The sequence below is a fragment of the Pagrus major genome, chromosome 20 (assembly GCF_040436345.1).
Source record: "Pagrus major chromosome 20, Pma_NU_1.0".
Lineage (NCBI taxonomy): Eukaryota > Metazoa > Chordata > Actinopteri > Spariformes > Sparidae > Pagrus > Pagrus major.
In genome coordinates this window covers 10,297,334-10,325,316 of record NC_133234.1, presented here as the reverse complement: position 1 = coordinate 10,325,316, position 27,983 = coordinate 10,297,334, and the positions used below count along the sequence as shown (strand labels likewise).

Here is a 27,983-nt window from a genome sequence, read left to right as displayed (position 1 = left end):
CTGCCGAGGCGTTCACAGTACACCAAATTTTATTGACACATAAAGGCATACAGTACTTATATACATCTTTTTGAGTATGTACAAAATAGAGAACCCATGGATGTTACACATGTATAAAAATATGCATTACATCTATATAAATATGTACACAATGTGCAAAACATATGGCATACAAACAACAAGAGGCATGGCGTGGGTGGTGGAGATGGAGCGGAGGTGTGGCTGCAGTGACGGATGTAAATCAGCAGAGGGTGGAGAAACTCCGCGCCTCATCTGTGCTCCCACTAATGTTCCCAAAACACGTGTTTTAATGAAGTGTCCGGTGCAGAGCGCCGTTCGGCTGCTCCGCTGGAAAAATGTAGAATGTTGACAAGATGATAAACGGTGCAGGTGAACGAGGACAAGCGGGAGAGCTGGAGTCAATACGGGGACTCCAACTGTGAATGTAAAGGAACGTTCAAGGAACCTTTAGAGGTTCCTTCCACAAACCTCCAACACGAGAGGGTTATTCAAACACCCCCCCCAATCAACCACTCACATATAAGTGCCTTTTCAACTGTATCACTCTGTAGTAAAAGCTCTTACGCTAATAAAATCAAGGCAGGATCTAACATACAGTACAGTATATCAAGGGGAAACAGCAGCCATTTATTGCTTTTAGCTGTCCCTGTCTGACCAGTCAGCGACCGTAAAACTGCCGATAGTAAGTGGTGTCAATCACGTAGATGTGTAGGTTTGCTGCAGTCGAGAGGTTTGTGTTCGTCTCGTATGAAAAATAAAACGAAAAACAACTCTGCAAACCAAAAATATACACACAAACTCTTCTTTTACAGATTTTACACGAGCATGAAAACAAGATTAAATGTTGGTTTTTTTTTCCTTTAACTTTTCACTCTAAATACAAAAAATGTGAGAAAATTAACAAAACGTGATAATATGTTCCACTGCCAGTTTGGCAAACAAAATATTACATTTGATAGCCTTCAAGGGGCACTGTGAAGAGTTGGAGAAGAAATTCACACCCAGAATTTGAATATTTATGATATTAATGAGGTAATAATACAAACTCAGTTATAGTTATTTTTTATAAATGTTTGAAGCTCGAAAGGTGGCAGGGTCCGCCAAATATAAACAAAGGAAAACAGTATGAAAGCCTGTTGTCCTGATCAGTTTGATTATTCAGACATGAAAACAAAGAGTTTGTTGATTTAGTTTGTTTAGACATAAATAATCGTGAAGCTCTTTCTCTTCTGATTAAAATGTCTTCCCCAAAACTACATAGTGCTCCTTTAAAGCTAACAGACAGATGCAAATAAAAACCTACGAACTCATCACCTCTTGTAGGATACACATGAATCAGCTCGTGATTCTTACTGTTCATCCTATTCAGGATTTAACACTCGCAGCAATGTGGAAAACAGAGATACAACCAAACCTGCAAGCAGGTCGGCCGGGGGTCCGAGCACCCCGACACAAAAGGTGCACCAACCAGAGGTGACCAGGAGAAAGAAGAGAAATCTCTGAACGAGGCTTAAACATGTGACAAAACTAAAATACAACAAAGCCCAGAAGCAGGTCTGTGCAGTATTTGGCGCAACTCTTTCAGGCGTTTCAGATTTGAGCACATCCATGTGTCTTGGCCTGATGATAAACGTGTAAGTGCAGCAGCGAGAGCATCACACTTCTTTAACAAGACAGTGTCGACATAAAGGGCTCTCCGTCGGTTCGCTCAGGTCGCCACATTATTGCTGACGGGAACAGCAAATCAGCATCACACAGGAAGAGGATCGATTTATTTAAAAACAAGCCCCGTTTAACTGTTTTCCTGCTAGAAAAATGACCCTGAAGCGGCAACATTTGCCGCCGAGGATGTGCCGTGAAGCCAGAACAGAAGAGAGGCAGGGCCCTCTGGTGTGCGTGGACGTGATGACAGAATAAAAAGTGGTTAAAATGTAGATGTGATTTCACTGGACATGTTTTTAAAAACGACAATTAAAAAAAAGCCATCTTATTCCAAAGTGCCATGACTGTATCAATCCCAAAAGAATAATCAAACTGAGCTCCTGAAACACTGAGTGGGATATGATGCAGTCCATTAAAAATAAACATCTAGAGACTTTGTGACGGCTCTTAAAGCAGATAAGCCCTCTTGTCTGTGCATTTTTGACCGTGAGATACTCGCAGAACGACACAGATAAAAACAGTAAACAGTCATCAGAAGCCGTTTTGAAGTTTTGAATATGTCGACTTGATAGTAAACGATTGGATTTTAAAAGATATGAGCAGATTTCTTCAGACAACTCGCGGGCGACGGCCGAGAGAGAGCTCGTAACGGCCAGAGAAGATTAAAACGTGGATACAATCATGCACACGGAGACGCACGAACATGCAGAAGACAGGAAGACGAATCCACACATGCTTTCTTGCACCTCTCTCTCTCACACACACACACACACACACACACACACACACACACACACACACACACACACGAAATTAACTTTGTCGTAGCCGATGACTTTTTCGCCTGCCAAATATTAATTTAAAATATTCAGTTTCCTTGGTTGCTAAAGCAGACTAACGTCTCAGCTACACGATTGTTAACTAGCGCGTTTGACGGCTAGTGATGCAGTAAATTCTCTCTCTCACACACACACACACACACACACACACACACACACACACACACACACACACACAAAGACAAAGTGCAGGTATACTGTAGGACAGCGAGATATAAAGCTCATCTTCTCCAAAGATATTAATCCTCGATATAACTTGCAGCACACACACAATCACACCTACTATGTGTGTGTGTGTGGTCATGTGTCATAAACTGATATTTGTTCCCTTTCCACTGTCAGTTTACGAGGAAAAAAAAGCTGCCATCTTTTGAGAGTTAAGTCCCATTTTTTTTTTTATCTTTTTCAGAATTACATTCAAAATAAGATTCTTGGACAACAACTGCAGTATCTGACGACCGGCCGTCACTTCATATTAACCATCACCTTGGATATGCACAGTTCACATTTCCTTGTTCTGAGGTGAGCGAGGGGCGTCTGTCGGAAACGCTCCGCCTGTTTAGTGCATAGCTCTCGCGCAGATGGAGGAGCTTGCTCCTCTCGTCGTCGTCTTTTGTTCCTTAGAGTCATTGGTTCATCAGCTTGACCGCAGGGGTCGTGATAGCTCAGAAGAGAACAGTCGCATCTGATGCAATAAATCAGATTGGTCAGCAAACATGTCATCTACAGTATGTGGGAGATTGGACCAGTGTGCGCTCCTCGCAGATAGAAATCCCTTTAAAGCTGGCTGATCTGGTTTCCAGTCATAAAGGGAACTAGTGACTCCTCAAAGCACTTAGAGTGGTTGAGTCAAAGCTTTCCCAGGCCTCAAATTATCTTTTTTTTTTTTTTTTTAATACAGCTTGTAGTCTGAACTGTCATGGACAGTAACGTCAATGAGTAACACAGTTTTTTGTGTTGCTCTTTTAACCTAGTATGGCTCAGTGGAACAAAGGTCTTCACATCACAAGTATTTATGAACCCTTTAACATTTGGTTACTGTGCCGACACAGTAAAATAGACACAGTGTTCACTGAAAGCCAACCAGCCGAACCTCCAGTAGAAACAAGCGTCAATACTATTGAGGCTCTCTGTCCAGGAAGAGTCATATTAGTGTGGTCTAAAGAGTATTTACAAACAGTCCTTGCTGCCAGTATTCATTTGGCTCTGTCTCCATTAAATCATGACATCAGACACTGAAAAAAAGTCTACTCTGTTTAAAATCCCTTTATCACATATCGTCACCTCAGTGATGATGTTGTTCTGTCTTCTTTTTTAAAGCCGTGCAAACTCCTGCTTTTGTCTCAGTGCTCTGCCTGTACAGCATCCCTTCTGGTAGGATAGTGGGAATATTACAGATGGTATGGATGTAGTGGTGAGAGTGGTATGGCACACAGATGCCATGTTTTCTCTTCCTTTTGCTTCCTTATTTAAAATGTTGAACTCAGACCCTTTCATCTTCTCTCCATCCATCCATCCGTCGCTCCCTCCTGGCTCTTTCGGCTGCAAACTCCCTCGACTCAACCTTTCTTTTTCTTCCGTCCATGCCTCCATCAGTCCCAGTGCAGCTGCAGGTCATGTGAATCCAGGAAGTCCGTTGGGATCCCCAGTGGTGTGAGTGCCCCACCGGGACCCGGCGGCATGGTGAGGTCCAGCCACTCCATATTGTCTAGACCTGGGTCAGACAGGCCCATGTTGAGCGAGGACGGGGGCGAGGAGTCACAGAAGGACAGGTCTGATGTGTCCATGGGAGAGTAAGGTTGCTGCTCTATCAGCTGGGCCTGCAGCTCCTCCATCAGGACCTGTGTGCGCGGGTCGGACGCTGGAGGCGTATCGGCCAGTGTGCCCTCCAGAAAGGCTTCTAGCTGATTGTCTGTGGCCAGCGAGGAGAGGCTGGGCAGGCTTTGGCCGATGATGGGGCTCAGGGTGGGCGGAGGGGCCACCTGGATCTGTGGAGGCGGCCTGGAGAGGGCGGTGTTGACCGGCAGGGTAGTGATGTTTGCTGTCACTGGGAGGGTCTTAGTGAGAGACACTGAAGGATCCTGCTGGATGAATGGTGTGATTTCTGGAGAGAGAGGAGGGAGGAGGAGATTCATTAATAAGGTTCAACCAATAAGGGCTCCTTTGTAAAGTAGCACTGGTACTGGCTGAGACATTTTTAATCCAATTATACAGAACAGAGTCCACAGTTTGTTCATCAATACCACAACCTTCTTCTAAGAAAGTAAACTGAAAGATGACCTGATTAAAAAATGGATGTTATTTAACACTAATAATTATCTCAAAGTGATGGACATTTAAAGTCTTTGTCCATTACCTTGAGCTAACTATTTCAACTCCTTACTTTAGCTAATTATTTCACCCATTTATCTACTCATGTTAAGCTCAACCATGAATTCATTACTTTTAGCCAACCAACAATTAATCAATTAAATTTTAGCTGAATACTATATATCAACTATTTATCCATTATCTAAGCTATTTCAACCATTTAGCTGTCAATTTTTGATAATTTATACATTACTTTGGCTTTAACCATTACATTTAGCAAACTAATTTCAATGGTCTACGTGTTGCTGTGGTTGAGGAGGAGCCTCCGTCATAATGAGACAGCATAAATATCTAAAAGGCTGATATCAGTCAATTCTGTTAACATAAGACGTAATGTCAACCAATTGAAGACACTGCTGTCTACACAGCCGTTTCCTCAGCGTCTTCCTGAACTTGCTCATACTAAATACAACGTTCTGGGTCTGTACTATGTTTGTGTTTTTTGTGTGTGCACCTCCTTACCTCCACTCTCTATCAGAATGTCGAACAAGTCATCCATTTGCTGGCTTGTTGCCGTGGGAACCTGAAAAGGACAGTTAACAAGGTTGAGAGACTTGAAAGAATTCCTCAAGGTTTTGAAATCTGAAAATAGACTTTTATGTTGTTATGCTTTTTGGTATTCTGAAGGATACAGCAGCTGAGAACTGCAGGAGAAGAAATGTATGGCATGTTTTGAGCTGTGCTATAGGTGTGCGTGCGTTTAAGCTGTGGTGGTGTGCATCTGACCTGTGAAATGTTGTTGATGTGCAAGTTGCGGCTCCGTTTCACAGCCTCCTCATAGCGGGGAGGCTCTTTTGTCTTGGGAGGCTGAGTAACGAGGGAGGTGGGCTGAAGGATGAAGGCAGGCTGGGGAGAAGGAGACTGGAAGAATAAGAGAGAGATGGAGAAAAAACAGGTTTTTGAGTGAAGCAAACACTACAAGTAAAGTTTGGAAACTTCAAATCAAAAAGTTAATGATCCCAAAAAGCATCTGTAATCAGGATAGACTGAAACAAACTAAACCCCCCCTCCCCTCCACTAACAAGTCAGCACTGATACCTTATTGAAGGGTCCGTTAGAGATGTGGTGGTTGGGTGAAGCCCGTGGAGAGACCCTGTTCTCCGGGGAGCTTCTCAGGAAATTCTGAGGATTCAACTCAGGTTTAGTCTGGGTCTCTAAACCAGTGGTGTTATTGCACATAGTAATAGTCTGTCAAGAGACAAGACAGTCTCACTTAAGTTAATCGTGTATAAAAAGATTGACATAATCATAACAGAAAAACAAGACAGCTATAAAAGAGATGAAAAAAATGCAAAAAATCCCTTCAAAAACCAAACAGATGTAATAAGATAGAGTTGTTTGTCTCATAAATGTGGTACCCAGAGAAAAACAAATGCAGCTGTTGTTTTAAAGGAGGAACTGAAAGTACAGCAAATGGGAAATGTTTTACACACACATTTGTGGCATAATTTCACATTTTGGCATAATTTCTGTTAAAATGTGGAAGTAAATTGGACACCTGATAATACAAAATAAGAGTAGTGGTTGTGGTAAATGGTTGAAGTCATTTTCAAGCAAAAATGTTCAAACATTTTAGTTCCACATTCTCAAATGTGAGGTTTTGTTTTTCTGTTTTTTTTGTAAACTAAATATCTTTGGGTTCTGGGCTGTTCTTTGGATGAAAGGACCTTGGTCTCTGAGTAATTGTTACAAGCACTGTCCACCATTTCCTGACATACTGTAGTCCAAACAATGACTCAATTCTTTACAGAAAAAAACAAAAACAAAACAGATGTATCATTAAAGGATAACGTCACCCAAAAATGAAAATTCAGTCACTATCTACTCACTCCCATGCAAATGGAAAGTCAAGTTTTGTAGTCCACAAAACGTTTCTGGAGCTTCACAGAGAAACAGTTATGCAGTATTCTCCCAAATAACTGAAGTAGCTGGGGACTTAAAACAAGTCCCCAGCTACTTTGGTTATTTAGGAGAATGCTTTCAACACTGTTTTGTTATAACTATGAAACCTGACCCGACTTTCCTTCGGCGTGGGGGTGAGTATATGATGACCGAATTTAAATTTTTGGGTAAACTTATCCCTTTCATCAAAACAATCATTAGTTGCAACCTTAGTTAAAAGTTTCGGATTGTTTAATACACTTTAAGGACAGGACTCAACATATAGGACACAGCCGAACAATATGTTTTGTCAGAATGACACATCAGCAAACAGACATTGTGTAATGTTGTTCTCACAGAAATGCAACTACTTATGTGACTCACTTGTAGCAATTGGTTGTGGTTGGCTAACTGCTGGCTGGGTGCCACCTCCATCTTAGTGGTTTGCAGCTGAGGAACTGAAGCCTGAATCAGGCCTGGGTTTGAGACTGTGGCCTGAAGAACAGGCTGAGATAAGAGATAAGGAGAAAGGGTCATTTGGATATGTAAATTCAAACAATCTGTAAAACTATACTGAATTTGTTACACATTATTCTTGGTTGCAGTCTCACCTGCAGGTTGACAGTGGTGCTCGGCAGCTGGATCGCAGTAGCGTTGTTGGGTAGTGACACTGGGAGCAGGATCTGAGTTCCAGCCTGGCCTGTTGTGGTCAGCAGAGTCTGAGGCTGACCCAGCACCTGGGAGACTCCTCCTGTGTGGCTGATGAAGAACTGCTGCAGGCTGGGGGCTGCCGGTTGGGACTGGGGCTGGGTCTGGAGCTTGGGACTTCTCTGGGTCTGGTGGAGCAGCTGTGGGCTGGTGCTTATTTGGGGCTGGGCTTGGGTGATGAGCTGGGTTTGGGTCTGGAGCTGCAGCGGCTTGCCAGCGGAAACAGTCACATCCTCCAACTTGACCACTGTTGGCAGGGAAGAGAGAGCCTGGGAGCCGAGGATGGAGCTAGGGATTGTAGCAGTGGTGGATGAACAGTTTGACAGGACTGCACCCTCCATTTTTACAACATTTGAGTTCAGGAGAGTAGGAATAGAGTTCATGGCAGGTACAGAGGTGACTTTGGGAGATAGAGAGGCACAGTCAGCAGTGCTGGCCCTCTTCTCCACTTCCAGCTGCATCTTCAGCGCCTCCACCAGCCTCTGCTCTTGCTCCAGCTTCCTCATCAACTCTTCTATCTGCCGCTCCTTCTCGTGGAGCCTCCTGTCCTTTTCCTCAGGGACTTGGACAGACGGAAGAGGTGAGGACCGCAGACCTGCCAACATTTCAGATGGCGGCTCAGACATGCCTACATCATGCTGGAGGGCGGACAGTTCACTGGGAATGGGTGAGACCGGCGGTGTGGGGTTTATGCTTTCTAGAGTCTTCTGTTGGACTGGGAGGACTATAGTGGGGGCTGAAGTGGTGTTTGTGACCTCCATGGGGATGGAGGAGAGGGTGGTAATGCTGGGAGAAGGAAGAGTGGTCGGAGCAGAGCTGCTGGGATTGTCCTGGAAAGGCTTCAGTCTTTCTATCAGGTCGGTCTTTGTTCCCGAGACAGGGAGGCCACGCAGCTTTAGCTCCAGTTTGAGCTCAGCCACCTAGACAAGAAAAACAACTATAGAATTATCACACCATGGGCGATTAGATTGGTTCCCTATAAACCTCACTGTCACTACGCAATTTTGTCTTTCACTGTGCACAAAATCTCCCGGGGAAAATGGTGTCTTCATTAGAGACTAAATGAAAGAATGAACTCCTGTTTTGTCCTGTGTTGTTGGTAGTTTTTACGCTGAGGTAAAAGGAGAAACGATCCAGTTATCTTTGTGCCTTAATGGAAGCTACAGTCGGCTGCTGATTAGCTTAACATACAGACTGGAAGCAGGGGGAAACAGCTCGTCTGGCTCTGTCCAAACTTAGGAAAAAGCGTCATCCAGCACCATTACAATCAGTTTCCAAAACAAGTGTTTCTTGATGGGCTAGTCACTTCCTGGAGTCCAATAAGTGGAGCAACAATCACCAACAAGACACTGAGAAGTCATTGATCTTGGCAAAGAAACAAGTGCTGCATATAACCACAAATAAAACCATAACGTATTGTTTTTACACGTCGTTTTTTCTACAGATTAAACAGCATAAGCATAATAATAATCATAATATTTTCCATAGACATTTTAGTTGTATCGATCTTTTAATCTAACTTTCAGCAAAAAAGTTGATTTCCCAAGTTGTCAAAGCTATTCCCTCAAGTCCTGGTGTGTAACTACTGTCTTAATATGTGTAGCTGTATAAAGCTTCTTCTCACAAAACACCATGTTTTTTGGCAGCGCTGCTAGTGTTCGCAGCAAAAAGAGAGCTTCCTGAAGTATATTGTTATCAAATGCAATTTTGAGAGCTCCCTTGTGTAATCATTGTTTTATGAAACTTCCTGAATGAACTTGAATGACTTGTATTAAAAACATGGCCTGGCTTTGTAATAACTTTAAGTTTTAACAGCTGAGTAATTCCACCCTTCAGCCTACAATCATAACTTTGATTTCTAAGCTGCTGGGGCACGCTGTTCCAAGCTACAAGGGCGAAGGGTTCACTGGTGCACGTGGGTTCCCAAATACCTTCATCTCCTCCAGGTTGGCAGGCAAGACTCCTGGCTTGCGGTTCGACAGCGAGTTGTTTGGGCGAGCTGGAACCGAAGCCACAGGGGGAGGCGGAGGTGCAGTGGGCAAAGACACCACGATGGAGGTTGGCAAGCTGCTGGCGCTGCTGCCCTGACCCTCTGCCACAGGTCTGCCGGGAGAAAAGAGACGTGAAATAAGATGAGGTCATTGTTATTCAGGAAATCATTTGCACTACATTGCATGTGAAACAGAAAAAGAGGAAGAGGAGATGGGAGAAAGAGGGAATCACTGAAAAGAGGAGAGAGAAAAGAGAAAGACAGGAAATGAAGAGAGGAAATCTGTTCCCAATATGAACAGATCATCCGTCCTGTGACCTGTGCCTCACACTAACAAAGCCAGTCAACCAAACCACTGAGCACAAGCACAGTTCAAAGAGAGCTTGGCCAGACTGCCGCTGTGAGGACATTCATGAAAACAGCGGCTGTGGAGCAACATCCTGGGAGTTATTAATATGATTAGAGGCAGAGTTGTTGTTGGAAACTAGCTAATGGCCCTCTGGCCCGTTGAAAACAACAATATTTGGCTTGTTGTCAGATAAAGAGTTATGGAGGAAAGCCAGACCAGGCCTCTTGAAAAAAATGTGTGTTGTTTTTTTCAAAGAGGCCTGAAAAAACATAAATCCATAAAACTCTGTGATATGGGTAATGTTTGGTATGCGTACTTGAGTGGTGCTGGTAATATAGTCTGGTAGTTGTAGTGCTGCTGTTGCTGGCTGAGGATCTGCAGCTGGAGGAACAGCTGCTGCTGCTGCAGTAGTCGAGCATACGAAGAGTCCATGGGTGCCTCACTGGCCTCCTGCTTCTGGTCGGGGGGAACGTACTGGTGGTACTTGAGCTTCTTCACCCTGGACTTGGGCTCTTTGCCCTTCTTACTGCGGCTCTTCTCCGAGGGCGTCTTCTGCTGGCTTTGCTGTTGTGGGGAGGAGCACATGGTTTGTCCAGCCGCGTTCAAATATTACACACGGAGATGATATCAGATTTAGAGATATAAAAAAAAGCGCTTACTTTCACCAGTGTTGGGCCGGGTTTTGAAGGAGCAGCTGTGGTGAGTGGCTGCGCGGGAGTGACAGCTGGGCGGCTGGCGGGCGGCTCACTGGTAGCGATCAATTTCACAAAGTCTGTTGTGGGTTGTGTGGCAACTGGGAAGGCCTGAAAGACGACAGATAACAAAGAGAGACTTATAACTTCCAAGCAAACACTGAATTTCTTATAAACACTGTATAGAGTTACAAATATCTGGAGTAGAGCTGGGCAATATGTCGATCTCCCAGATCGCCCAGTCAGGCATAAAAACATCGGTGTTACTAGTCCTGGATCTGACCTGCAGTATGGTGTTGGGCAGTGCTGGTGGTGCTGGAACTGGAGAGGGCGTCTCTGGCATTTTGCTCTCTGATGGAGAGGGGACAGAACTCTGAGACTCCTGGCTGGCCGGCTGCTCTGGAGACAGGGCATCGCTGCTGTCTTCATCCATTACCTTGGGATAGTTCACCTGGCCAACTGAAAGACGACAAAGTCGAGTAAGTTAACCTCTATGCAAGTAATTCACAATTTTTATCATCATTTCTCTCCCCCAATTCCCTGCATGTCAGATCAAACAAACACCTCACCGTGGTTGAGTCCATTAAGGCAGAAATGCTCAAAAAGCACTGGTTGTCTAACATGGTGAGTCTCACCGATGATAGCCTGTTTCAGGGTGGAATCCACCGGCAGGATGTTCTTCTCCACCAGCTCCATGGGACCGGGTCTCTGGGCGATCTTTTCATTCAAGTTGTCGGCCAGCCGGGCCCTTTTGAGTCTCATCTGGGTGGCCTGTAGGGATGGCTCTGCTCCAGTCTCTGAATGAAAAATAAAAAAATAATCACACAGGATTCTTGTTGGGAAAATATTTTTTTTACAATACTGTGTCTGGTGTCAGTCTGAATTTGTTTGTTTATAGCACGGGAAGCCATATTCCCCTTGAAATGTTCAGTCTTTTTATTCTAGTGCTTTATCTACTTTAGTTCTCACTACATATACCTTTTGTTTTATCTAGAGTAGTACCTTGCAGGATGTGCATCCTGACCAGCTCTGCTCTCTCTGGACGACTGCGGATCTTGTGCTTGAGGAAATTCTCAGTCTGTAATGAAGGACAGACGAGGAACAGTCAGTAACACATCTGAATTTACATGTCCTGTTCTTTTCTGCTGCACTGAGCAACATACAAGTCCAGGAGTGCTTCTCAAGTCTACATTAAGCACTTTATTTACCCTGGCTCTCTCCAAGCTGCGAATCTGCCCATGGAAAGCCGCCGGGCTCTTCAGAGCTGCAACACACAACATTTTCATTCGCACAAGTTCGTAGACAAATGATTTATTTCGATGAAAAAAATAGAGCAAACATGTTTATTATCTCAGCTATGAGGGTCAGAGTTTGTTATCATATTCCCGCCCACATTGCATTAGCCTGTCGGTGAGTGATGGACAAGTGCTGAGACTCACGTGGCATGATGCCCTGATCCACCAGCTGCTCCCGGGTTCGCCTCTGCTGAAGCCTCAACTGCAGGACTGGAAAACAAAACAACAAAATGTTGCAAAGGCATAAAAACAGAATGTAATGTTAAAGCAGACAAACAAGAGGAAGTGCATGAGGGAATAGAGAGAGATGAGGTAGTACATAAAAATAAAAACTGATTAAAAATAGGGAAGAAAATTAGATCAGACAGAGAAGTTGACCACATCCTAACCTCACTCCTCCCCCAGATATATCACTCATATCCTGCTCTCTAGTCTGGGTTGATAACTATATAGAGGCATTTTGCACTTAGGACTCAAGTTAAACAACCACATTTTTTAAAGTTTTGCTCAAAACCTGTCCTGTCTTTTGGGAATTTCTTTGTAAGTTCACTCCAGAAGAGTAGTACAACTTCATAACTCGGTAGCTATTTAAGGGTGGTATGATGTTTCGTTCTGTTTCCACACCAAGCCTTACATTACTAGGATATGACATTTCCAACGCTGTTATTATGTACTTTAACGTTTTGGATCCCTGCTACTCAAAAACAAAACAGAGCAAGGCAATAATGAGAGGCAAAGACGTACATCCATGACTAAAAGATGATTTATTAGCCCAAACACTTCCAGAACTCCGAGACAAGCTGGCAGTATCATTTCCCACTTGGGTTGAGCAATAAGTATGACAATAAAAACAAAGAAGAGGAGTGCTCACCTGCTCTGAACCCAGTGCAGCAGTCACTGAAAGTCTCTACCTCCATACAGGCCATTATTTTACTCTCCTGAGACGCCTGCTGAGCGGTCCAAAACACAACTGACTGGATTAAGTCATTTGATCTCAAGGTTAGAGACTTTCTATTAAAGCCCAAAACGTGAAGCTTTTAGTCATATCCTGTCAGCCGCGGTGCAACATGATCAACAGAATGATAAGAATCCACAGTGTTAGAGAGAAGCAACATTAGGCCCTTCCTCTATTCCTTTACTCCTCCCTGACTCTTCTCTTTTTTACTGCAGGGCCGCAACCCTCCTCAACCTCTTCTCTCACTTCCCTCTCATTCAGTTTGGAAATGTTTTATTTTGTCACTGTAGGCAATCCCAACAGTGCCTGATGTGGAGGTCTACAGCGGTTCCCTATAACTACTGAAGAAGAGTCAAGAGTCTTAGTCAGCTCTGACTAAGGAGAAAGGACAATGGCAACTTTGTCTTCAAGCTGAAAAGATGAGCTTGCGGCAACAACACAAGTGTCACGTTAAAGGAAAAGTTCACCCAAAATGAAAAGTCAGTCATTATCTTCTCACCCGTCTGCCGATGGAAATAATATTAAAATGGATCAATACAGCTTGTTAAGTAGAATGCTGTGAATCTCCAGAAATATTTCGTGGATTAAATAACCTGACCTGACCTTCCATCGGCATGAAGGTGAATATATAATGACTGAATTGAAATTTTTTGGTGAACTATTTAACTAACTTTAACTAAAAGGAGGTAGAGATTTGACATGACTTAAATACTGACCACGCGTACAGACACTTCTCCATTTATAGGAAGGGTAGAAAATTTCAGTGAAATGTGACAGGAAACAGCTGCCCTCACCAGCGTCATATCTTTTGTCTCGCTCATCTCTTTTGTGTCCGTTCACTATCGTCATAGATATGCTGTGGGACCACTCATTGCATCACCCACTGTCACACCACCAACTGTTTTAACCTTTCGCAGGCTTTGACTGGGAATCCTGCAGCTTTAATTCCAACCAGAGCTGAGGTAAAACATTTACAGAACTCTACTCTGGACCCTGTTTATACAGATATTTTACAGCTATATGTCCCTGAAAGAAATGAACAATTCAAACACAACGAGTCAACTCTAGTGGGGACATGTTTGTTTAGGGTGATACGTATAGACTTCCAGTCAGAAGTATTGTTCTGAATTCCTCCGGGAAATGCTGCTCAGCCTGACAAACACATGTTGACCTGTGACCTGAGCAGGCTGAGAAGAGACGTGGACGACATGACTAAGCTGTCTAATCACACAGAAACAGGCACGCACACACTCGGCCAGTCAGCAGGTCAGTGGAGGAAACGCAGGCTTGCATAGAAATGTTTCATCTGCGTTCAACAAGAGAGCCATTTAATATTATCTATACCAAGTTGGCCGAGCTGCTGATGAAATGCGAGAAAACAAAAATCAGTAGTATAATAAGGACAGCTAGAAACCAGAGATTGAATGTTTATAGACAGATATTGCCTAAATAAAAAGAAACAGCTCCACATTTTTGGAAATATACTTGATATCTTTTTTTGTGGACTGTTTGATGAGATGATTGACACCACTTTTATATCCATCAATTCAATGTGAAGCTGGAGTCAGCAGCTGGTTTGCTTAGCTTAGCATTAAGAAGTGGAAACAGAGGGAAAACAGCTAGCCTAGCTCTGTCCAAAGGCAACCTCTACCAGCACCTCTTACACTCATTCATTAGGGTTAGCTAGTTGGCATGCTAACTTGGGTAGCCTATTTCTTTCCAACACAATACATATATGTCATAATGTCATAACATTCTGTTGATAATTTTAATAAATGTTCATGTTTTCAACATATCGTACCTTTAATCTTGACATTATTATTATTTCTTTACACAAACATAAGTTTTCCGCTCACTTTGGAAAGCAGCTGATTATTATTTGGGGCTATTTTGGTCTAATGGTTTGGTAATAAACGTATAGTAAACTTGTGATTATATTGTTTTAAGCTGTGCACTTGTTTATCTTCTTGGCAGACTTTTGCTGTTGTCATTAACATTATTGATTTCACATGATAGGAGACCTCTTACCGGCCAGACACTCATTCCCTGTCACAACAAACTCACTGCCCTGAGTCCGCACGCTGACTCTGCTGACAGAGCTGCACTGCAGTTCTCCTCCTCTCTCCCTGCAGACTCTCTGAGCCACACACAACTGAAGCGGCCTCAGACACTCAGACCTGTCACGATGGTAGACAGATTAACACCTGAATGTTAAAACCAATATGAGAGACGGGGCTCTGCGGTTGGCAAAGTGCTGGGGATGGCTCGGAGGGTGGAAAGTATGAGGTGTGTGTTCTCACTGGAGGGGAAATGACAAAAGCCAAGATGATGAGTGGGTGCTACTACTGTTGACATTCCACATTTTTCCACCGTCAAGACATTTTACTGCGCTCTCCTGCAGGCAGCAGCACGACGGCACAAACTCCTCCGTTTATCCAAAACATGCTTAATCCGGCCTGGACCAGCTCTGGCTTAACACCCTGCGTTTGTTGACTGTATCTGACAAATTAGATTTTTCTAAGCATGGTGATCAATATTGCAGTGATTGCACTGGACTGATCTCCCTTCACCATCTAAGCCATGATTAGGAACTGGCAGAGGCAGCAGTGCATCTAACCCACTCCTAAAGCCTGATAATCACGTACCCATCCATCAGTGTCTCAGGCTGTCCCATGTGGCTGCCAAAATAACTCCAACATCGTGAGGCCCACGAGAAACATGCAGGCTGGCTAGCATGATGAACAGTATTTCCCTGCGTGCTGCACAAAAGAAAAGCTGATGGAAGTTTCAGGGGTTGATGACTCGCTTTTCCTGCCCAATTTGAACTTAGTAGTGGATTTGAGGACTATGTGCCTGTGTGCATGTGTCTAAACGGCTACATGTCTACATACATGTCACCATGTTGGAGGTGCAACAAAGGAAAAGAGCAACAATGTTATTACATAGATTAGATGTTATGTTTGTGTTTGATTTATGTGGAGTTTATTATCAGTGAATTTATTCAGGAAGACAGTTGTTCTACTTTACCCCCCTATGTGTATTCCTTAGCTCTTCAGAGACCTCACCGTGCAATCAAATCCATTTTTGTTCTACAATTACACCCTCAAGTCCCGTTTATTGGTATTGTTTTTATGAATTTTTTTCTCTAACAACTTTATAGGTCTTAAGAAACTCACGGTATGCAAAAACTTTTTTTCTCTCTACACCAGTGGTGAAAAGATTACTGAAAATCTGTACTCAAGTACGAGTACAGCTAGATTACGGAATTATTACAAGTCAAGCTACTTGCATTCAAATAAAGCTTAAGTAAAAGTACAAGGTTCTTCTCAGACGCTACTCAGTATTGATAGTATTTAACTGTTGATAATTGATTGATTGTAATGCATTATCAATAGCTTGCATTCAATCAGAGGGGTTTCTGTTTCTCCAAATCTTCAGTCTAAATTACTCCCAATGCCTGCTCTGTTCTGCTCAGAGTATCATGGTCACATCTCCAAACCTGCGCCTGCTGCAGAGTTTTTCTTATCTGTCCTTATCACAGGGTTTTCATTGGCCTGTTTTTGATCTGATAGCCTTATTGGCTACAAAAGTGCTGATGAAAGGTTTAGATATTAATTCAAATTATGATTTTAAAAGTAACTAAGTAGATTACATGGTGTAATGTATACTAATATACAAGTAAATTTACAGACTTGAAAAACTACAGTAATTTGAATAGTTGTAATTCGTTACTTCCACCCCTGCTCTACATTATGCAGGTAATGAACGGTAACGTGTTCTCTTGTTCGCCTTGACTCGGGTGAGTTATGATTGTTATGTCACAGTAACATGTTGGTGCAGCACTGTCTTTGATATTGGAGGAGTTTTGGTGACAGTAACTTTGATGATCCATCATATCATTTTCTCATATAATTCAGATAATTTAGAAGCAGAATTACAGCAAGAGTGTGACGATGTTCACAGCAAAAACATTGGACAGCTGCACACAGCCCACACTACAGCGACTGTGTTATCACCTTGCTGACTCACTTATGCTGCATTGAGTAAGTAGTTACAGTGGCCAATGTGTAACATAGTGCAATGTGTGTTACGACAGAAAATACATAAGAATATGTTAAAAGATAGCACTTCCTCACCGTTTTTGCGCTCATTGAGCGGAGGCAGATTCTGTGTGGGCTGCAGCGACAGCTCCTCCATCTCATGGGTCACCGCCTCGCTCTGGGGACTGGGCAACAGAAGACTCAACATCCCACAGTCCCCCTCTGCTCCTAGCTGCCCCTGAGAGGCCTCCATCATGCCTCTGGAGGCGATTGGGGAGGGTCCCAGGCAAGTAACGAGGGGTATGGGTCACCGTCCCTTTGGTTAAGCCTTGCTGCTACCTGTGTGGAAACAAGAAACAAGAAGAGAGACTGAGGAGTTTGAGGGAAATCTAGTTCCTGCACATATGGAATAAGACACTCAAGGATATTCTGTGGCTCCTCATGAACATCAGTACTTCAGCATAATAATCATCATCCTGTTGGTATGACTACTTCACCCAACTGGTGAAATGCTAAGGGTGGCATTTCATTTCAGCCATCTGGAAGAGCTCAGTCGCAGCCCAAATTATTCATTAAACGAGTCGAGATGGCTATTATACTGAATAATCACTTCAAACCGCCAGTTTGTGCATGAATGTTCTCTCTGTTCAGACGGCTTCATGATCTGGAATATGACGTCGCTGCGGCCGTTTCAAACAGAGGGAACGGAAACATTTCGGGAGCAAAACAAACAGTTTAGTATCCATGGCTTCCCAACAGTCTCTTAACCAGCAGATGACAGACTGCTCAGTCTCAACGTGTATGCCATTTATCGCTCTCCGGCAGTACCCACATGTATCCATTCCAGGACCGAAGCACTATTTACTAACCGTCCTGATGTGTTGCTTTTGGCTGAGAACCACTGTGTTTCTTATGGCTGTTTTTATTCCTCCCTGTAGGCCCATTAAGTGCCAAAGGCATTAGACAGCACAGGGAGACTGTGACGGATAAAATATCTGAATGTTGTTCATTCCGGTGACTGAATGCTGATGTCATGTATCCAAACACAACAAATCCTAAACCCAAAGTTTCATTAGCTCTTGGTGTGCTGGTATCATAATCATTAAAAAAATACTCTGTTCCTCATTGCAAGGAAAACTTATTTCCACAAACACATATAAAACATTTCTGCTGTTTGTTGTATGTAAAGGTCTCGGGTAATACAAAGGTAAGAGAAAACTTGAGCTGCTGATTATGTGATAAAAGTGTGTCAAAACACTCAAACAGTTAAACGCACAATATGTAATGTCTGCCGCTATGGGTCTCTCAATCAAAACAAAACTAAAGATGTTTGCCGAGTGCCGTGTGTGACCAGCCGGGCGGAGCAGGAGGACAGAGCCGCTGCTCAGCTGTTCAGAGCCGGCCATTTCTTGAGAGAAAGTCGGGTGCAGAGCCAGACCTTCAGGAGGAATAAACACCTTGTACAGCTTTATAGCCATTCCTCGACTTTCTTCTTGTGACATCTCATAAAGAAGAAGAAGAGGCAATCAAAAAGGCACTGAGACTTTATCACGACATTATCATTGTGACTCTGTCTCGTCTTTTAAATCACCCACTTGTTTCAAACTGCAGGGATTTTATCTGCTTTATTATTGCATATTTTACTCTCTTATGTGTATTCTGTTTTTATTGCTGTTAGCTTGTTTTATTCGCTTTGTGTTTTATTTGGTTTTATAAAGCACCTTGTAACTTTGTTTTGAAAGGTGCTTTATAAATAAATGGTTATGATTGTTATACATTTGTCACACACGAGAGCTTATGTCAATAGGGGAGCGTGTAACAGTTCTGATTCAGACTATAATCCAGTAACTGGCAGTGATGCACTTAAAAGCTGTTTTCCACTGTCATTAGACAACAAAAACAGAAGAGGACACAATAAAACAAGACAAAGAAGAAGACACCGTGACTGACTATACACTGTGGCGAGTTCAAATGAGTCACCGGAGTTAGAGGACCCACCCGCTTCTTTCATATCAGCTGTGTGGGAAAGTTTTGAAGAGCGGGTGGTGAATCGGACTTGGACAGTGTGTTGGCGTTGTTGGACAGGTGTGTGTGGGTGCAGACATGTCGTACATGCTGACACATATTAGACGGCATCACCCAGTAAAATCAAAACAAAGCTAAATTTTAAAAAAAGAAGTCCAACAACTTCTCCCTGCTGCCTCCAGAAGTGAAAGCAGACAGGGCCAAAAACATTACCGAAGCAGTTGGCATTCAAATGACATTTTCATTTGTTTTTTATCAGCCCTGCATAAAAATATGACCTGTACCAGACTGTATGTTCATTGTTCATTCCTTAATGAACTACAGGCTGTACAGACTTTCTCAGGTGGAACAAGCTGAAACTTAGACTATTATCTGTTGACAAGAAATGAAAAGACACTCAGGCTGATGCACTCTGGATTTTTTTTTTGTTGTTTCTGTTGTACCAAACTTGTGCCGAACAGTGACTTCTCTGTACTGTTATGCCCCCATTCATGAGAAGTGCGTAGAAGTAATTATTTCACACACAGAGTTTTAGGTCTGACACCTCAGTCTTAAAGACTTTCTGGTGTACTGACTGTTGCCTGCTATATCTGTGACATTTTGGGAGTGTGCATTAGCCCCACCAATCAGATATCAAGTATTAACATGGGAGTCAATCCCTGTTCGCTTGGCATTTACCGGCAATCTGAATTGGTGCATGCTGACCCTAACGACCACTTCAAAATTAGCCCACTCGCTAAAACTTGGCTTCTGACCCGCAGCCACTTTCTGGCCCCTTAATGATGATTGAGTGCCACTAAAACACCAGGCTACAGTGTTCACAGCCTTGACGTTCAGCAGTTTAACATCAGTGGTTTTCTGTAATAATACTTCAGTCACATCATCTACAGTAATGTGAGGAACCAGTCTCTGCTCTGAAGCATTTAGGTACTTCCTATAGATTACAATCAAACTGAGCATTCTGGGCTGTGAGGCCTTTTGCTTTTATTTCTCTGAGTTGTAAGAAAAGGGACTCTACATGCATTGACGCCAGTCAAGTGCCAGTCATCGCTCACTGGTTGCCTTTTAGTGGGAGTGGGTGGTCGCTTGGTAAAATGAGCTGGAACATGAAATACGGCGGAAAGTAACACTTAAATCACATTTATAGAGTCTGACCTTTACTGCAGAACTAGTTTCCTTTCCTAAATGATGTGGCTTTATGTGATGCACATTTTGACTGGTTTCTAATACAAGTGTCCTTCTGATTTAACCAGTTCAGAACTAGCCTCTACTTTGGGTCTCTGCTTGAAAATGACATGCCCTGTGTAGCATGTGTAGCCATACTTGGAAAGCTACAAAGGAAGCTTGCCAATATGTTTTTTTCACTGGGGAACATAAAGAAGTACAGAAGAAGAGTAAGAGTAAGAGACAAATTCATAATAATATGCTTTCAAACCTGTAGTAGCAGACGACAGCAAGGGAAAGAGGAAAGAAATGTCCGGGCTAGTTGCTGTTAAGAGTCACTAAGCCATGGAGTCAAACCTGTTGGAGACAGAAAGGATCAAACATGAATATCATAAATGCATCAATAAATAAAAGTCAAAGAAATGACGGAGCAGGATTTTACCTCCACCTTACACATGACAAGACTGCAATTAAATAATACATTTGATTAGTTTTATTTTTCTGTGTCTTACGTGAGTTTCTCCTTCCAGTCATTAATGCTATTGCTTGTAAATCTTCCTGTGTTTATCCCCCCAAAAAGATTTTCTCAATGGAAATTAAAAAAAAAAAAAAATCAAAAAAAAAAAATCACTGTTTTACACAAAAACAAGACTCAAAAACAACCTTGAAAACATTGAAACAATGACATTTTTACATGGCATTAGTGCAAAACCACAAGACAAAAGGAATACATTTTAAAAGGAAAAAGAATGACGATACCACACAATTAATATCCATTAAAAATAATAAAATAAAAACACAGTGGTGAATCTGACACTGATTCTGCTTGAATAGATGCATTTGAAGATGAGCAGAGAATGAAAACAGATGACGAAAACCACTTAAAGATGTCTGAATAAAACTGGCCGACACTCAAGGCTGCATCAAGGCCTGAAAATGAATGTTCACAGGTTGCTAGGAAAAGCAGCGGTGGTCTCTATGACAATGGGAGCGGATCATCCGGGCGGAGACAATAGAAACTCTCGGTGCTGATGACTGAAGTGCTGCAGTCTGAGGGAGCGGCTCTCAGAATAACAATCAATCAGAAGCTTTCAGAATCTTGCGCTTAGTAAACATACTAGATAACTCGATTATGGTTTGATGGATGCGTCAATTTACTGACACTCTGGGCCGATAATGGTCTTGTACTACATGAATGATATTTATTTATGTAGCTGCCTCTCTCTCTCCAGAGCATCATAAACTCAAAAGCTCCTTTTGGGCAACTACTCTTGGAGATGTCTGCGGATATTTCTGAGGCCGATTCAGAACATTTTCACAGTATTTCATCAGTATTTCAAGTCTTTAGGGGGATCAGTGCTGACTCACTGCAGTTTTGTGGCATGGTGAAAATAAAATGGCATACTGACATTTAAAAACCATAAACTTAATGAAAAATAAGTAGGCATAGACTGATTATCAGATCTGACATTTAGCATTTGTCTGATTATTGGAATTGGTGGCTTTTTTATCTGACAAAATAAATTAATTTAAAAACAAGCTACTTTGGCTGTGACGCAGCTGTCCCTCTATGTCTGTATTCACCACTCAATAGCCCGCCAACAACACTACCTGACTGGTTAGGGCCCTGACACACCAGGCCGATGGTCAGCTGTTGACCTATGTCGGGCCATCGGAGAGCATCTTTTGCCCAAATTTAGTTGATGTGTGTCTCGCACTGTTGGCACTAGTCGGTTCTTGTCAGCAGCTTTTTGGCCGATTGAGCATGTTAATTGGCAGTGGAGGCTGTTGGTGAGAAAAGTCACTCTGATCGGCTGTTCAGCTAAGTGAATCAGCACACAAGAAGAGAAATGGAAAAAGTAAGGGAAAGCCCCTTTTGCCTGTTGCTGTAGTGTCCACGTTTTTCCCCATTTGGCGCACTTTCCAGTGCCATTTGCAACTTTTATCAGACATGTTCTCGATTAAGAGAGGCTATATTGGTGAGGGTGGTGTAAAAACTGCTTAATCATAACAGTACTTTGTATATCTGCAATCTAGAGTCTTTCTTGTTTTCCTTACAAAAAAGTACAATTGCCTCCAAAATGTAGTGTAGTGGAAGTATGAAGTAGTAGAAAATTAAAAACGTACCTCATATTAAAACTTAAGTAAAGTATTTGAGTAAACCTCACTTCCATCACTGGTTATTATACATTTTGACACAGGTAATTTTATTTTTTGCTATCGGTCTCCTTAATTCCTTCGAACAGGTATCAGCACTGAAAAAAGAACCGTATTGGTTGTTCCCTTAAAATAAAACAGGGGAGAGAGGAAGAGGTGATGGCAGGATTCTAACAGTCAGAGCACCAACATGCTGTGTGTGTTTATGTGTCGGGTGGGGCAATGTAAAAGACAGAAACAAGCGATCGAGAGAAAGGAGGCTCGGAAAGAGAGAAGAAGGAGCGAACGACTGTCACGGCTGACGGCGCTGTGGGATAAACATCGGAGCTGCCCCCTCAGAATCAAAGAGCGGATCCAGATGGCAGGCACTGCGTGTTGCTCTGCCCCGGACTGTTCTTTAAATGGCACGGGGCAACAAGTACCATGTGTTTCATCAAAGGCTAATGCAGGCACACTATACTCACAAGTAAACACACCACTAGAGTCAAAGGTGGGATCAACAAGCTAGGCATCTGCTACTCATGTATTTGCGCAATTGTAATACTGTATTACTTTTCCCCGCAGGTTTCAACAATGAATGACCGGTCACGGCTATAAAAAGGTTTGGATCGACCACTGATACATCACATGACCGCTCACAGTGGTATTATATTATTCTGCTACCAGGCAGTGTTGTCTTCTTCTGTCACAGGCCGCTGTGTTTGGTGGTTAATAAACCTGGCACATGATGATGTGCAGGGTCCATGCTCGTGTCAATCATCAACACTGCAGTGTGCAACAACAGAGATATTAACAAATGTACCCATCCCTTTCCTGTCAGCACATAGGACGCTTTGCTAAACGTGTTGCCAACAATCTGTAATCTGGTCTGAACAACATGCCATTAAAACAAGTGAATGAAGAAAGTCATCACCATAGAGAGAAGTTCATAGAAACAAACAGCTCTGCAACACATTCCAGTGGTATTCTTGACACAAAAAAACATTGGTATCGGGTATCAGTGCCAAGCAGACAATGATTGTCAGAGGCAACAGAAGTTAATTTTCAATTAATATTTGTATAGCGAGTGAGGGAGACAGAGACTTTGCTCAGTGCTTAGAGCCCAACTGTCAGAAAGATTGCATGACCAGCTTGTCATATTGGTCACATACTGGGCAGATTGGGAAGTCACGAAGGCTGGACAGCTTGTAAGACACTTGACCAAAAGACTGACTTATATAATTTACACATTTGCATTAGCAAACACGCAGCCAGCAAGAATCTGGTACTGACATGGAAACCAGTGACAATGTTACAGTGGTTATCTATACATCTTTTACTTTAATCTCTAGTTTAAAATAAATGCCGACTGAACAGTTTTGGAATGCTGCTTACCCAGAGAAGAATGGGAAACTATTTCAGGCCAATGTCTTTAACGTTAACGGGCCTGAAAAGGGGCAAAACTGAACAAAGTTGGAGCTGATAAATACCCATGACTACTATAGAGTCATTTAATGCGAGAATGAATGCATTTCCCAATAAATACAAAAGCCAGTCGTTCGTAAGAATTAGGGGGCTTTCTGTCCAGAGTGAAATGAGTAACACACTTCCAAACAACGCCATCGTCTGATCCCTGCGCTCAAAAACACATCCTCGTTAAGAGACTTCAACATTCACTTATAGAACACTAACATTGCCATGGGGTTTTTTAGCTATTTCCCCGCCTTACCAGTGTTTATTCTGGAGCTCAATGCAATGCTAGCATCTCGGACCAGGCCAAATTAACCAGGGTGAATCTATGATGAACTGAAAACAAGAACTGCCTTCAGGTTTCATCATTGTTTTTATACCTGCAGTTCTAGTGGATCAGAGTTCAACAAGATAATCATCCGAGCCAAGATTTTTGCACCATGATGGCACTATCTGGGTGTGTCTGCTCCCTGAGGCTGTTCTCTGTCTCGCACTACCTTAGGTCTATAAAAGGCCTGGACGTATGTAGTGCAGGTGAGAGGCTATATGACGTTCTACCACAAACATCTTTCTGACTGACACACTTCCTCATGTGTGCGAAGTCGGGATGTGAAACAACATTCAAAGTCCAACCGATATTCAGCAAAACAATCTAAAACTGAATCAGTTTGCCGCCATTCAAAAGAAAATGGAATTATTACAAACACAGAGTGAATGTATGTATCCGCCAGAGTAACAAACACAGAAGAGTCCCCACTTCCCATTCTCTGCAAACTGACGAGAAGAGGTCGTGGGTCAACTTCACTACAAATAGGCCTTCAAGTGCTGAAATACCCACTAGCACTCACAGACACACACTGACAGCATGAGATAACTGAAAACTTGCAGCCTTGTCGAGCTAATAAACAACAAAACAGTCGAGGAGGTCTGTTTTCTGTTAAAGGACATAAACATACCACCAACGGACTATGAAAAAAGAACATGCTGTGATGAAACACTGACGCTGCACAACTGTAAACAACAATCATCTAGAAGCACTTAAGTCGAAGCCTTTGTCTAAACCTAAATATGCTATGCTGTGGGTGCTCTGGGAATCATCTTTAAAAAAAAGATTGAAAAACAAATTAAAGGGGCACCATGTAGTTTTTGGGGAAGAAAATCAAACTCAGAATTTACAACATTAATGAGATAATAATACAAACTCGGATATATTAATTTTTTTCCATAACTGCATAAACAAGCTGATCTCAGAGGAAAATAAGGTCCCCAGAACACTGTTTGGAGCTAGAAAGGTGGCAGGGTCCACCACATATAAACAAAGTGAAACCATATGAAACTGTTTGTGTATTCAGCCATGAAAACAAAGAGTGTTTGTTTATTTTAGTTTGTTGAGGCATAAAATCAAACAGTCAATGAAGACCTTTCTCCTCTGATTAAAATCTCTACCCCCGAAACTACATAGTGCACCTTTAAATCTGAAAAAAAGGGGAATGCTAAGAAAAATGAGCATGACTGTACCTTACATTATCATGCAGCTCAAGGCAATAAGCCTCACCGTATCTAACAAGATTTAGCCTGTTATACTGTGTAATAAGGCTACACATCAAAATAAATTATCTTGGGGTTTATTGATATTACCATCACCTAGCTCTTTATGCTATTAATTCTGTATGTGAGAGATGCTAAACCAATGAGCCGTACACATACAAGCACACAGCATGAGAGCCACGCCGTGCCAAACTACGCTTTGACTCTGCAGTTTTCTGGGTCTTAAATAGCCCACGTCTAGTTCAACAAAAATGTCCTCTTTCATCCCGAGATAAGACAGAAATGATGTCATCACCGTGGTTCATTCACCGGGGCCACTGTTCTACTCTGTTCCCACAGGCGCACTCCTGCAGTGTCGTTTCCTTCCTGGCTGCCTCTGTGGACTTTGTTGAAAAGATCTTCTAGAAAGAGTACAAAAGGATTGGACTGACAAATAGACATGGGGCAAACGGCTGGGAGGCTAAAAGCAAAGGACGATTACAGTAGCCTCTTAGCTTCAACAAACAGAGAGTGCAGCCTGCAGAGGAGTACTACGGGCTGGTTATATAAATGAATTAACTACCCGGGGTGGCACCCAACTCCAGCATGTCACTACTAATAACTCAGTGGAGTCTGATTTGTCACAATCACTGTAAAGAGGAAGTACAATATCAGCCTGGACAAAAATCAAGCACTGTATAATGGAAACATGTCTGAATACAGTCTGATATTCGGTTTCATTTTAATTTAATTCACCCCATGGAGAGACATGGAAACCCTAGTCTACAGCGATGTGAGCAGACAGTCTCCCTGCAAACTAATACCGCACTGGGAGGCTGAAATAAGCCAAACACACAGGGATATATGGCTCACGGCCCCGGGATAATTACACACCCATCCAGCCATGTGCGCAGTGTTTAAGTTAACGCTAACAATCCACACTTCTTCTCGGTGACAGACTGGAGAGGGCCGCCTGGATGACTCACTCAGACGGCGACCTGTTCGGGTTTTGCTGCAGCACCACCTCACTTTCCTCGCTTCAATCGATAGGAAGGAGACGGGATAACATCATCGGGTCTGAGGCCTCGTCAGTCATCACACACCGGGCGTGTAACTTGAGTAAAGGGGATGCCAACTCACAGTCATGCCCCAGCATCCTGGCTCAAGATTAATGGCTTAAAGAAACATGCAGCGCACATAAACTATACTCACCAATAAGCAGCTAGCTAGTTTAAACAGCAAGAATACATTTTAATATTGTCCTTGGGGAGTATTATTGGTTGGCATGGCTGTCGGCTGCACTACAGCTCCTGTTATCGCAGAGGAGGAGGCGGGTGGGTGTGGGATAAGCTAACCCTGGCTAGTTACTTTAAATCTGACAGGTGAGTGAGTTGCGGACAGCGCCAATCATAAAAGACGATGCGGCGCTTGCGTGGCCATCATTCCTAAGACTAGAAAACGCATCTCAAGATTAGTATCTGTCAGCTACCCCTTGTCCATGCTTTGTTGTGTAATCTCACCGAGCCTCGTCTGCTGTCTCTGTCTGCATATCACGAACGCTGCTCAACAACAACCTCCTCCTCCTCCTCACAGTTTCGCTAGTTAGCTCGGTTCAGTTAGCGCAGGCTAACATGCTAAAAACAAGACAGCAGCGTCCCGAGTCTGTCGTCTTACCGAACTGTGAAGACTTGAACAGCCGAGTCCGTCCGGGGTCCGGTTCACAACGAGATATCCATTAATGTCAGCGGGGATATCTTCTGTTGTTTGTTTCTTTCCTCCGGCTGTGAGATTGAAGTTTATTTCGCGGAGGAAAATGGCTGCGACTGGTCTAGGTTCGGATGCAGAGTGACGTAATGACGCTGTCGGACAGGAGCAGTAGGGGGGCGTGGCGGAGGGCTGCTGTCCTGTTTACTGGTCAGCATGAGGCACCCATGAGCCTGGCCACTGATTCTGTGTACCACACTACACCTCAACACCTCCACTCATCTGTGTTTTAATATGTTCTATCAAGGGACCTCATCTGTTCATTGTTCTCACATGTGACTTGAGTGTTACATAAGCTGGTAGACACCCACAAGGAGTGGAGTAAAATCATCAAGACATCCACATTCATTCCCCTCACTTTGCTTCGAAGTTAATTGAATCGCAGCAGAAGATTTTTTTTAAAAAGCCCCCCAGAATTTCCCTGTTATTATCAGTATAAAGCATGTTTCTGAAATGACTGTGCAGTCGACCACCTTGTCTGGTTTTGCGCTCCGTAACAGGAGCATAATATGAAAAAGAAGCTTGCCCACACTTGCAACAAGAAGACAACTACATCCTAATTACATTTTAAAACCACTGATCAAGAAATCAGAACTCAGGCCTGTTTAACTCTAGTGAAATAGTGAAGACTATTTTCCAGTTCTTTGCATCATATAAATGGAATGAATTGCAAAGGATTTTTAAAACGGTGTCTCCTCCCACTAGCAGATTTTAAACTTTTAACTTAGATTCTATTTAGTGGCTTCTCTAATGCTGTATTCAATTTTTGTTAACTGGCTATGTAAGATTATATTAAAGGTGCAATATGTAAGAAATTTAGTTGAAAACACTAAAAAGAATTAAAATTATCAGCAGACCGAGAAGAAATAACAGTTTTGAAGTTATGATGTCCGTGCAATGTGTTGCAGGGATATCTACTGAAGTTAGCATGCTAACTGTGCCAGCGAGGTAAACACCAGCACTCCCCTGGTGCTTTCAGTTCGGACTGCTAGATGAATAGCTAACTGAGCTAACACCAGCAACAGTTAACAGCAGTTAGCAGTTTCCCTGGTGATATGCTGCCCCGTTTGTTTTCAGAATTGGACAGGTGGCCCA

At 42.9% G+C, this 27,983-nt stretch overlaps 1 protein-coding gene across 4 annotated transcripts; it reads right to left on the bottom strand.

Annotated features, from left to right (window-relative positions):
• Positions 1–11: 11 nt before the first annotated feature.
• On the bottom strand, positions 12–26,971 carry mrtfba (myocardin related transcription factor Ba). 4 transcript variants are annotated; one of them, XM_073489285.1, is made up of 17 exons: positions 26,799–26,971; positions 20,263–20,348; positions 16,899–17,141; positions 11,952–12,017; positions 11,721–11,776; positions 11,515–11,590; positions 11,148–11,309; positions 10,796–10,971; positions 10,480–10,623; positions 10,137–10,384; positions 9,413–9,584; positions 7,385–8,401; positions 7,158–7,280; positions 5,931–6,014; positions 5,619–5,753; positions 5,355–5,415; positions 12–4,626 (listed from the first exon to the last, which is right to left on the bottom strand). In XM_073489285.1, the coding sequence occupies exons 3-17, from the start codon at positions 17,056–17,058 to the stop codon at positions 4,115–4,117; spliced, it is 3,192 nt and encodes a 1,063-aa protein (XP_073345386.1). In that variant the 5' UTR covers positions 17,059–17,141; positions 20,263–20,348; positions 26,799–26,971; the 3' UTR covers positions 12–4,114. The 4 variants fall into 4 exon arrangements, with proteins under 4 accessions (XP_073345386.1, XP_073345383.1, XP_073345385.1 ...); XM_073489282.1 differs by having other exon boundaries at positions 5,931–6,080; positions 11,082–11,309; positions 26,799–26,919; XM_073489284.1 differs by having other exon boundaries at positions 11,082–11,309; positions 26,799–26,919.
• Positions 26,972–27,983: the final 1,012 nt, after the last annotated feature.

Excerpts from the sequence above, each read along its gene's own strand:
- mrtfba (XM_073489282.1), bottom strand. The coding sequence starts at position 17,058 with ATGATGGAGGCCTCTCAGGGGCAGCTAGGAGCAGAGGGGGACTGTGGG. Across the intron at positions 7,281-7,384 it reads GCACCACTGTCAACCTGCAG|CCTGTTCTTCAGGCCACAGT; the intron begins GTGAGACTGCAA and ends CTCTTATCTCAG. Across the intron at positions 4,627-5,354 it reads CATTCTGATAGAGAGTGGAG|AAATCACACCATTCATCCAG; the intron begins GTAAGGAGGTGC and ends CTCTCTCTCCAG.